The 12,378-nt window shown below is 36.1% G+C and overlaps 1 protein-coding gene and 1 long non-coding RNA gene across 2 annotated transcripts in view; one reads left to right on the top strand and one right to left on the bottom strand.

Annotated features, from left to right (window-relative positions):
• Nucleotides 1-5,568, top strand: part of LOC309651127 — a 63,750-nt gene extending 58,182 nt beyond the window's left edge. Inside the window, exon 3 of the long non-coding RNA XR_014257937.1 lies at nt 4,989-5,568. This is a non-coding gene — a long non-coding RNA (uncharacterized lncRNA). The remainder of the gene's footprint in view (nt 1-4,988) is intronic.
• The window catches only part of BUB1B (BUB1 mitotic checkpoint serine/threonine kinase B), a 60,542-nt gene that overhangs the window by 45,053 nt on the left and 3,111 nt on the right, over nt 1-12,378 (bottom strand). The window contains exons 3-5 of the mRNA XM_082442941.1: nt 6,104-6,163; nt 5,575-5,719; nt 1,407-1,603 (exon numbers count right to left, since the gene is read on the bottom strand). Coding sequence (XP_082299067.1) covers nt 1,407-1,603; nt 5,575-5,719; nt 6,104-6,163 — 402 coding nt within the window. The remainder of the gene's footprint in view (nt 1-1,406; nt 1,604-5,574; nt 5,720-6,103; nt 6,164-12,378) is intronic.

The raw sequence follows: 12,378 nt of genomic DNA, 5'->3' as shown, positions 1-12,378 counted from the left end.
AAATGGAGAAATATACCTTGTTCATGCACAATATTCATCAAAATCCCAGGAAGCTGATTCTAGAATTTATACACAAAGTCAAAGGAACTAGAAGACTTAAAAAGAACAGCTAGAAGACTCATATTACCTGATTTCCAGACTTACTATAAAACTCCAGCAATCTAGATAGTGTGATATATACCAATGATAGACACAAAGATCAATAGAAGAAAAGAGAGTAACAGAGATAAACCTATACAAATATGATCACTTGCTTTTTGACAAAGATACAAAGGTAATTCAATGGAGAAAGTCTTTTCAACAAGTGGCACAGGAATAAATGGAGGCTCATATGCAAAATTTAAAAAAAAACAGCCTCGATACCTCCTACAAAAATTAACTCAAAATGCATCACAGATTTAAATGTAAAAAGTAAACTATAAAACTTCAGGATAAAAACATAGGAGTGACCTCTGTGACCTTCAGCTAGATGGAATTCTCAGATATACCAGAAGCACGATCCATATAAGAAATAATTGTAAGTTAAACTTCTTCAAAATTAAAAACTTTTGTTCTATAAAAAACACTCCCAGGGCTTCCCTGGTGGCGCAGTGGTTGGGAGTCTGCCTGCCAATGCAGAGGACACGGGTTCGAGCCCTGGTTTGGGAAGATCCCACATGCCGCGGAGCGACTAAGCCCGTGAGCCACAATTACTGAGCCTGCGCGTCTGGAGCCTGTGCTCCGCAACAAGAGAGGCCGCGATAATGAGAGGCCCGCGCACCGCAATGAAGAGTGGCCCCCGCTTGCCACAACTAGAGAAAGCCCTCGCGCAGAAACGAAGACCCAACACAGCCAAAAATAAATAAATAAAATAAATAAATTATATATATAAAAAAAAAAAAAAACACTCCCAGACTTAAGCTGGGAGAAAAGATTTACAAATCACTCATCTGACAAAAGACTTGTTTTCAGAATATATAAAGAACTCTTACAACTCAAATGCATTATGCTAAATGAAAGCAGCCAGAATCAAGACTGTATACTGTATGATTCCATTTATATGACATTATGGAAAAGGCAAAACTATAGGGCTGGAGAATACATCAGTGGCTGCTAGAGGTTGGGATTGTGAGTAGGTGTTGACCACAAAGGGATAACATGAGGGAATTCTATGGAGTGATGAGATTATTCTATATCTTGATTATGGTAATGGTTACATGTCTCTACTCACTTGTGAAAATGTATAGAACTGTACACCAAAGAGTACATTTTACAGACTGTTAAATGGAAAATATTTAAATATGTCTTTTAAAAAACTGAATAGCAATGAAGTTAACTTGCCAATCCATAGAGAGCACTTTATTCAGATGCAAAACGACTGTTATTAGTTTTAACGAGTTAAGACAAGCTCCAGAGAAGCAGTTTACCGGTGCTGGGACTGCAGTTTTTCCAGTGGTTCAGCCTTCTGTTGAATCCCTTCCTGAAATATCACATCTGCTTTCTTAAAGTTTTCTCTAGCTTCATATTCTTCAGCCCATGAGATATAGAACTGAGCAAGTGAAATGCCAATTCCTTGGTTATGTAAATAACTGTACATATCCAAAGGTTCATTGCATAAATGCCCCTGTAACAAAAGAAAAGCGTTAGCAGTTAACCAATTTCTCTTCACTTACTGAGTGTCTATTATGTGCCAAACAATCATTGGAGATACTATATGTAATTTCTGCACTGAAAAAAAATATCTATTATAATACAATGTTATAAGGAATATATTGGGAGGACCTAAAACATAGACAAAAGTAAGAAATTAATTTGTAAGAAAAAGAGATAGGGAGGAAAGACTTTAAAAAGGTATGACATTTGAGTGTGGCGCTTAAGGAAGAATAGACTTACATAAGGTAGAGAATGGAAAACGAAGGGCATTCTAGGCAGAGAAAATAGTATAAGCAAAGACACTGAAGACTAGAAATTTGTAGAGGTGTAGGCAAGACAGGACTTTGGGAAAAAAAGGTCTGAACAGTCTTGAAAGTCAAGCTAATCAATTTTAAATATACTTGATAGTGAATGTTATATGTGTTGGGGTAGGAGAGCTATAAGCAAAGAAATGACCTGGTCAAATCTATATTTTAGAAGGGACCTTATAAGACCAGATACAATGTAGATAATTCTAGTAGCAAGAAGGGGAGGAGAGAGGGATCACTAAAAATTCCACACCACTAACAGTTTTATGTATTTTCTTCAGTCTTTGTTTTTCCCTTAGGGAAAAAAAGGAACATATATCATTTTACCCAGGATAAAAGGATTTTTGTCATTTTACAGCTTTAATCATAATTAAATGTTTTTATTCCATTTGACAGTGCATCATTCATTTTTCCATGTGGCTACTTACTCTTCATTACTATTTTTAAATGGGTGAAAAATGTTCCATCTAGTAGATCTTCCATCATTTAATTATTCCCCTATTTTTTTGGATAAACCACTTCTAATTTTGCCTAATGTAAATAACTGTATAATAAATATCTTTAAGCATACTGCCTTTCACAATTTACATTATTCCCTTAAGATAAATTCCTGTAAGTAGAACTATGTTAAAAAGTAAATTGCTTTCTAAGATGGTTGTACAAATTTAAAATGTTAGCAGTTATTCCCAAATATAATTTCACAGATAATACTTATTTTTAAAAGTTTCTCCTTTCATATAGAAAGTAGCATTTCAGTGTTCTAGTTAGGAGTTCTTTTACTACTGCAGAGGATAACATTTTCTCCTGTTCATTTACCATCTGTCTTCCCCAAAAAAGTAAACTCCACGAAGGCAGAAAACATTGCTATCTACTATATTCAGATCCCTACCCAGGGTCTGGTAGAAAAAGGCTGAAAAAATGAAATGCTCCATTTATATCTTTGACAAAAACAATTAGTATTTTATAGTTTAATTTTGCAGTAATTTAATAAATGCAGTTTTTCTGCTTATCCAAATTAGAGATGTTTTCCCATATGTGATGGTGTTTCAAGCAAAGTTATAATTCTCAATGTGTTATCAGTATAAGATCCAGTCCTCGATATCTATTACTACATAAATAAAGCTTAAAATTGACTGCACTTTGTTAACGGCTTTCTGAATAGCTGTGGTACAGCATGGGATAGCCAATACAGATCAGGTTATTCCAGACTGCTGAATGAGGTCACTTAAGAAATAACATAAATATCAATAGAAGGATAAGATGGTGAGATTAATAGATTCAAAAGTTAAACATATCTTTTTGGTAACCTAAAAAAGCCAAATTAAAACAATTTTACACTCTTAACTAAAAATACTGGATATTTTCTAAGAACAAATTTTTCCTTAGCTAGATTGTAGTTATCCTTTATAAAAATAACTCTGGGGCTTCCCTGGTGGCCAATGAAGGAGACACGGATTCGAGCCCTGGTCCGGGAAGATCCCACATGCCGCATAGCAACTAAGCCCGTGCGCCACAACTACTGAGCCTGCGTGCCACAACTACTGAAGCCCAAGCGCCTAGAGCCCGTGCTCCACAGCAAGAGAAGCCACCACAATGAGAAGCCAGAGCGCTGCAACAAAGAGTAGCCCCCGCTGGCAGCAACTAGAGAAAGCCGGCGTGCAGCAACAAAGACCCAACACAGCCAAAAATAAAAATAAATAAAATAAAATAAATTTAAAAAAAAAACAAAAAAACCCTCTGACTGCAGAAATCTTTCTGCAAAGCAAAAGAGTAGTGTCAGAAACCCAACTTTACTCCTCTTGACTAAGAAAGACAGCAAAATAGTTTCATATGGACCTTATTTTCCAGGTGCAAAGTTTAAATTGCTGCTGATCACTCTAGGGCTGATAATTTGAATTTGACGGTTATCTAGACCAGTCCTTCTCAGATTACCTGTGATGAAGGAGACAGGTGTGTGTGTGTGTGTGTGTGTGTGTGTGTGTGTGTGTGTGTGTGTAAAAGTTTCCATTCCATCGCTAATTTTTTTTTTCCCATTGCATTCATCTATTGGTGTATCATAAATTACCACAAATTTAGTAGCATAAAACAGTTCAAGTTTACTGTCTTACAGTTTTTTGAGTCAGATCAGTTGGGTTCCCTGTTCAAGGTTTCACCCCACTGAAATCAAGGTATTGACTGATATTTTTAAAAAATACAATAAAAAGAGAAGTTACCAGAAAAATGAGGATGTGCTTAGATGTTGTGCCAATGTTAAACTGTTAACAAAATTTCTAAACGCTTACTCTCAATTTTTGTACTTATCTTGAACAGTCTACAGACCATTCTTTCAGGAGTACTGGTTTAGACTATGTCTTTTACTCTATGATAATCACTGCTTTTCAGTACAAGCACCAGGTTAACACAAGTGAACAGAGAAATTATTCCAATGGTTACTTTTAATAGCTCCAACTAAATATAGTCATAGAAACCTGGGATTAAAAGTCACTTTAGAGGTTTATTTAGTTCAACCTTCTAATAAATCACACATAAGAAAATTATATAGAATAGAATGAAGAACAAAATCCATTAGTATACCACCAGGAACCACAGTCTCCATACTAACAAATCTGTTTAGCATTCTTTGTGCACCATCCTTTCTTATAAATTCCCCTAACTACTATCCCTAAGGTAATTTCATCAACTTGTATAAGGATGCCAAGATATGTCAAATGTCCTGCAGAAATCAGATAATTATGTCTTCAGGATTCACCTAACTTCCTGTATTAGTAACTATTTGAAGTTGAAGTTAAGTCCTCCCCAAGAGATATATTTTAGCCAGAAATCTTATTAATTTCCAATGTCAGTATTTTATCATATTACAATGGTTGTAAATATTCTGTTATTTAGAATTATCTAATTACTTATTTTTAATAAATTTTTAATTTTTAAAAATGTATTTTTAATTTTTTAATATATTTTATTTAAAATTATTTTATCCAATATCTAATTCTATCATCTAAAATTCTATTCTAAATATTTATCACTTGCTTTATTTCTAATCTCTTTTAGGATAAAAGCAATGAAATTAATGTCTAAGAAACCCTGGCCATAATTTTTACAAAGACATTTTCATAAAAGAATCCTCAAGCGTGTTCCTAATTGGACTACATGTCAAGTAAGATAGTACAAAGTGGTCAGGTCAATATTTTTAATTGTAGCAACATACTAGGTGAAAGAAACCCAAAGACAGATGAAAAATAAACATCACTTTTTTTTTATGGTGAAGATTCAAAAAATGGGAGAAAGGGATACCAGAATCACCTACAAAAGCTTTTCCCCAAACAATCGTACTACTGCCATGTGTTGGCTCCTACACATCCTCCCCCAGTACAGTTGCATGGCCCAATGATATTTAAAATCAATAAATAACCCACTCCTACAGAGAAATAGACAGGCCTTATGATCACTTTTAAAGGGATAAAAAAACCTTATAGTAAAATCCACCTCTAAAGTAGAAACAATTTAACAAATATTGAATATTTATTAAATGTTTAGTATCTACTGAACGGCTCAGTTTTTTGGTGTACAAGATACCTCTAGAGAAAACCTCTTGGTTTAATATTTTAAACTCAGATGGCACTTGAGAAAGACTTACCAGCTTAAGCCAGAGACTGAGAAATCGAGGATCATTATAATATCGTTTTTCTCCTTGTAGTGCTTCTACAGCTCTTTCTAATAATGTTGACATATTACTCTCCTTCCCGCCCTGTGGATAGTTCTGCTCTGTCCAGTTAATATACCTGAATGAGAAGACAGGAAAAGAATATTTTTCAAGTTTAACATTATCTTGCTCCAAGACCCATTCTGGACTTTTTAAAGCAGAAATATCTAATATACTGAAAATGTTTATTTAGAGGTCCTCAATGACATGCCCTAAACCTGTATACCTCAAACTTTTCCAAATATTGCTAACATGTACCTGTGGGAAATAATGGGGATGGTGATAGACAGGTATAGCTCAGTCACACCTCAGAAAGATATACTATGATTATTCTGCTTATCTGTGTCTGCAAAACACTACTCTCTACTCTAACACACTGCTCCACACACCCCAGTATGAGATGCATGGCCATAAGGACTCACCTGTTAAGTTTCTATGGCCCTTGTTAAATAAAAAGACTCACCTATCCCAAACATCCAGAGGGTCATTTCCAGCATAAAATCGAATTTCAGATTCAAATGCCCTGAAATTTAAACAGAAAATGTGAGCATAAGCAATAGTGATAAGAGCCAAATGAACAAGTATCACCTTCATTTTTATTCACTATTAAGTGTTTAATATCAACCTAGATAACTGCACTGGAGTTTGAGGGTTTATTAAACAGAAAGAAAAAGAATAGAAACAATCAGGATTCTGCCGGATAATATAACAGGAGAGAGAAAATATACAGAAATTAGAGAAATTCCAAGACAACATATAGAAAAGAAGTATTACACAGCAGTTTAAATCTCTGGAACAAGACTCCCTAGGTTCCAATGCAGCTCCAGTAATCACTAGCTGAGTAACATTAGAAAAGCTATTTAAACTGCTTTCAGTTTCCTCATCTATAAAATGGGGATAATAATACTATCTATCTTGTTAGGTTGACTAGTCTTAAGTGTAGTGTTGAGACATAGTAAGTACTCAATAAATGACAGCTATTATTTTATATGTATCTGATAGTACTGAAGAAAAACTAAACACACACACATACAGATATATATAGAAATCAGAATCTTAAAGTTAAAAAAAAATTCCATGGGTAACATTAGTCAGAAAAGAATTAGACCATATATAAATTGGAGGAATGCTTCAGAGAAAGTGTGAAATATGACTTTGTAAAGAGCTGGGAAAGCAGAGGGCTAAGACTAAGTTAAGACCGACCAGTTAGAATAGAGGGGAAATATTGGGTAGTAAACCACAATTTAGATAAATGCTTAATCAATAAAAACTGTATAAGGGGTTATGTTTGACATAAAGAATAGTCCCTGACACAAAGGAATTTATGCCCTAATAAGAAAGACAATACATAAATGAAAAATTAATAATACAGAGCAGTATATTACAATTGCCAAGAATGGATAGTAAAGACTTTATGAAGTCGAAAGGAGGTATCATAGAAGCAATCTTAGAAGGTGGGACTCTGAAGGAACCATAAGATTTGAAAGAAAAAGGGAATTTTCCAAGAGAGAGGGAAATCAGTATTGAATAAAGTTGTCAAAATGGGAGAGTGAACCCAGAGGGAATTAAGCTATAACATAAAGTCAGTATTGGGAATACATGGAGATATCTGGAGAGGTAAGAAGGGAATGCTTTAAATGTAAATTTAAAGAGTTTGGATTCTACCTGTTAAAGCCAATAGTGGTTCTTCAATTGGAGAGTATCTTGAATATGGTAAGCAAAGATTTCAAAAAGACTAATCAGGTAACACTGAGACAGGCTGGGACCTGGGACCCTTTGTTGCAGTGCTGGCACCTGGACAAAAGTCTCCTTGTGCAACAGAATACAAAGAAACTACAAGGGACTAAAAATAACTGTGTACATTTGCAGTTGGGGCAAATTATGAACAACAAGATCCAAAAAGACCAAAAACCCACCACTTCTGAGGTTTCAGGAACAAAAGCAGAGTACTACTAATGATCCCTGCACACAGCACCACCAAGGGGGTGGGCAGATCACCCAAGTCACCCCTCTGGCCCAACCCCTGGACCCGGTCCTACTCTCACCTCATTTAAGAAACCAGCTCGCCCCAGCTCAGGGGAACCTGTTATTTGTTTTTGCTCCCTGCAGCACGAGTCCCAGTAAAGCCTTGCCTGAATTTCTGGTCTGGCCCCTTATCAATTTCTACTGATTAAAGAGTCCAAGAACCCTGGGTGGTAACAACACTATAAGAAAAGGAAAAATTAGAAAAGGGGACACAATTATGTACACTACTGATAAAAATCAGCAATCCTCCAAATTTATCTATGGATTCAATGCAATCTAACCCAAATCCCAGCAGTCTCTTTTCTAGAAACTGACAAGATGATTTTAAAATTTGGAAAGGCAAAGGACCAAGAATAGCCAAAACAATTTTGAAAAAGAACAAGAGTTGGAGAACTCACGTTACCTGACTTCTAGTCTTTACTATATAAAGCTAATCAAGACAATATATAATTGGTGAAAAGAAAGACAATTAGATCAATGGAACAGAACAGAGAGCTCAGAAATGATCCACACATATACAAAAAAATGATTTTTGACAAGAGTCCCAAAGCAATTCAATGGGGAAAGAAAAAAAAAATCTCTTCAACAAATGGAGGCAGAACAACTAGATATTCACGTGGGGGTGGGGGTGGATGTGGAAGACCTTTTACTCCAACCTCACACCATACTCAAGGATAAATTTAAACATAAAAGCTAAAACAATAAAGTTAGAAGAAATCACAGGAGAATATCTTTGCACCTTTGGGGCAGGAAAAGATTTCCTAGAGAAGATTAAAAAAAGCACTAAAAGAAAGACACTAATTAATTAAACTTCATCAAAACTAAAAACTTCTGGACTTCCCTGGTGGCACAGTGGTAAAGAATCCACCTGCCAATGCAGGGGACATGGGTTCAAGCCCTGCTCTGGGAAGATCCCACTTGCTGCGGAGCAACAGAGCCCCTGCACCACAACTACTGAGCCTGTGCTCTAGAGCTCGCGAGCCACAACTACTGAGCCCGCATGCCTAGAGCCCGTGCTCTGCAACAAGGGAGGCCACTGCAATGAGAAGCCTGCGCACCACAACGCAGAGTAGTCACCGCTCTCCGCAACTAGAGGAAGTCCGCGCACAGCAACAAAGACCAAATGCAGCCAAAAAAAAAAAAAAAATTAAAAACTTCTGCTTGTCGTATGGTACTGACACAAAAACAGAAATATAGATCAATGGAACAGGATAGAAAGCCCAGAGATAAACTCACGCACCTATGGTCAACTAATCTATGACAAAGGAGGCAAGGATATACAATGGAGAAAAGACAGTTTCTTCAATAAGTGCTGCTGGGAAAACTGGACAGCTACATGTAAAAGAATGAAAATAGAACACTCCCTAACACCATACACAAAAATAAACTCAAAATGGATTAGAGACCTAAATGTAAGACTGGACACTATAAAACTCTTAGAGGAAAACATAGGAAGAACACTCTTTGACATAAATCACAGCAAGATCTTTTTTGACCCACCTCCTAGAGTAATGGAAATAAAAACAAAAATAAACAAATGGGACCTAAGGAAACTTAAAAGCTTCTGCAAAGCAAAGGAAACTACAAACAAGACGAAAAGACAACCCTCAGAATGGGAGAAAATATTTGCAAATGAATCAACAGACAAAGGATTAGTCTCCAAAATATATAAACAGCACATGCAGCTCAATATTAAAAAAACAAACAACCCAATCAAAAAATGGGCAGAAGACCTAAATAGACACTTCTCCAAAGAAGATATACAGATGGCCAAGAAGCACATGAAAAGCTGCTCAACATCACTAATTATTAGAGAAATGCAAACCAAAACTACAATGAGATATCACCTCACACCAGTTAGAATGGGCATCATCAGAAAATCTACAAACAACAAATGCTGGAGAGGGTGTGGAGAAAAGGGAACCCTCCTGCACTGTTGGTGGGAATGTAAATTGATACAGCCACTATGGAGAACAGTATGGAGGTTCCTTAAAAAACTAAAAACAGAATTACCATATGACCCAGCAACCCCACTACTGGGCATATACCCAGAGAAAACCATAATTCAAAAAGACACATGCACCCCAATGTTCATTGCAGCACTATTTACAACAGTCAGGTCATGGAAGCAACCTAAATGCCCTTCGACAGACGAATGGATAAAGAAGATGTGGTACATATATACAATGGAATATTACTCAGCAATAAAAAGGAACAAAATTGGGTCATTTGTAGAGGTGTGGATGGATCTAGACACTGTCATACAGAGTGAAGTAAGTCAGAAAGAGAAAAACAAATATCGTATAGTAACACATATATGTAGAACCTAGAAAAATGGTACAGATGAACCGGTTTGCAAGGCAGAAATAGAGACACAGGTATAGAGAACAAACGTATGGACACCAAGGGGGAAGTGGTGGTGGGGGTGGTGGTGGTGGGATGAGATTGGGATGGACATATATACACTAATATGTATAAAATGGATAACTAATAAGAACCTGCTGTATAAAAAAATAAATAAAATTCAAAAATAAAACAAAAACAAAAAACTTTTGCTTGTCAAAAAATACCACCAAGAAAATAGATAGCCATGGACTGGGAGAAAATATTTGTAACACATATATTTGATAAGGGATTTGTATACAGACCATATAAAGAACTCCTGCAATCCAATTTTAAGACTAGGCCAAATATCTAAACAAATGTACCACAAAAGAAGATACATAAAAAGCCAACAAGCAAGCAAAAAAGTGCTCACCATCATTAGTCACCTGGGAGATGGGAAGCAAAACCATAATGAGATACTATTATACACCCACCAGAATGGTTAAAATGAAAAAAAATGACCACATCAAATATGGGAGTGGATTTGGCGCAAATAGATTCTCATACATGGCTGATAGGAGTGTAAAATGTTACAACCTCCTTGGAAAACCAGCAGTTTCTTAAAAAATTAAACATACATTTATTCTATGACCTAGCAATTCTATTCCAAGAGAAATGAAAATTTATGTCCACAGAAAGCCTTATGCAAGAATGTCCATAGCAGCTTTATTCATAAAGCACGTAATTGGAAAGAATCTACTTGTCCATCAACTGATGAATGGATAAACAAATGGAATACTACTCAGTAATAAAAAGGAAAAATCTACTGATACATGCAACATGAAAAAGGCTAAAAAACATACTGAAAGAACTGTAGGATTCCATTTATATAAAATTCTAGAATAAACAAAAGTAACCTATGGTGATAGAAATCTAATCACTGGTTGCTTCATGAGGGAGAGGAAGATTGATTGGGAAGGGGCATGAGAGAACTTTCTGAGGTAATAAAAATGTTCTGTGTCTTGAAATGTCTTAAAACTAACTAAAAATCTGAGCATTTCACTGCATGTAAATTATTCTTTAAAAATAAAAATCACAGGGCTTCCCTGGTGGCGCAGTGGTTGAGAATCCGCCTGCCGGTGCAGGGGACACGGGTTCGAGCCCTGGTCTGGGAAGATCCCACGTGCCGCGGAGCAACTGGGCCCGTGAGCCACAATTACTGAGCCTGCGCGTCTGGAGCCTGTGCTCCGCAACAAGAGAGGCCGCGATAGTGAGAGGCCCGCGCACCGCGATGAAGAGTGGCCCCCGCTTGCCGCAACTAGAGAAAGCCCTCGCACAGAAACGAAGACCCAACACAGCCAAAAATAAATAAGTAAAATTAAAAAAAAAAAAAAATTAAAAAAATAAAAAATAAAAATAAAAATCACAAATCCTTAGTAATTGACTAAATAAAATTAGAGTGAGAGGGCAGTGAGGTAAGATCATTCAGATGAGTTTTGGTACCATTAATCAAAATGGAGTAGAAAAAGGTAGGTCATTTATAAGAGAAGAGATTCAGTATTTAATACATTAGTGAAACATTTATCTAATTATATGTTACAGGTAGATAAAAAGACATTTATCGACAGAAGGCAAGTAAGAGATGTAAACAGTAGTTAAACAATCCTGGAAAATTTGAATATGGAGTGAGAACGGAGGACAAAGAACAGAGACTTAGGTAAAATGCAGTAGGAAGCCAACAAGAAAAAAGGAAGAGTAGTTAGTGAAGTGGAAAAACTAGTACAACGTCACAGAACCAAGAAGATTTAAGAATAGAACACCATCTGTGAAACAAAACCATAAAATTCAATGCTTTTAAAGATCCAAAGAGATGAACAAGGATATTCATCACATCCTATCAAAGTTATGATAATTTGGGGACTTCCCTGGCCATCCCGTGGTTAAGACTCCGCGCTTACACCGCAGGGGGTGTGGGGTGGATCCCTGGTCAGGGAACTAACATCCCACATGCCGCGTGGCGCATCCAAAAAATTAACAAAATAAATAAAGTAAGTATTAAAAAATTATGATAATTTGCCTATAATGTCAGAATTTTGTCACGAGATTGAAGGTAGAAACTGATACTTTACTTTTCTGAAAAAAGTATATTTATCAAAACATTTGTCAGAGGAAAACAAGTTCCATAGGTCCATTTGAATAATGTAGTGGTATTTTTCAGCTTTTCATTATCCTGAGTTTGTTAAATTCGGTTTCTCTGAGGTTTACATTTTCTTTGGAGACCACTATTTCATTTTGGCACATTCTCGAAAATACTTTCCTACAAAGTTAATAATTGAGTACACATAAAAGATAGCAGATTCACTCTCCCTCAGTACTCAGAATCCAAAG

The sequence above is a fragment of the Balaenoptera physalus genome (assembly GCF_965194825.1).
Source record: "Balaenoptera physalus genome assembly, chromosome: 2".
Taxonomy (NCBI): Eukaryota; Metazoa; Chordata; class Mammalia; order Artiodactyla; family Balaenopteridae; genus Balaenoptera; species Balaenoptera physalus.
This window is presented reverse-complemented; position numbering and strand designations above follow the sequence as displayed.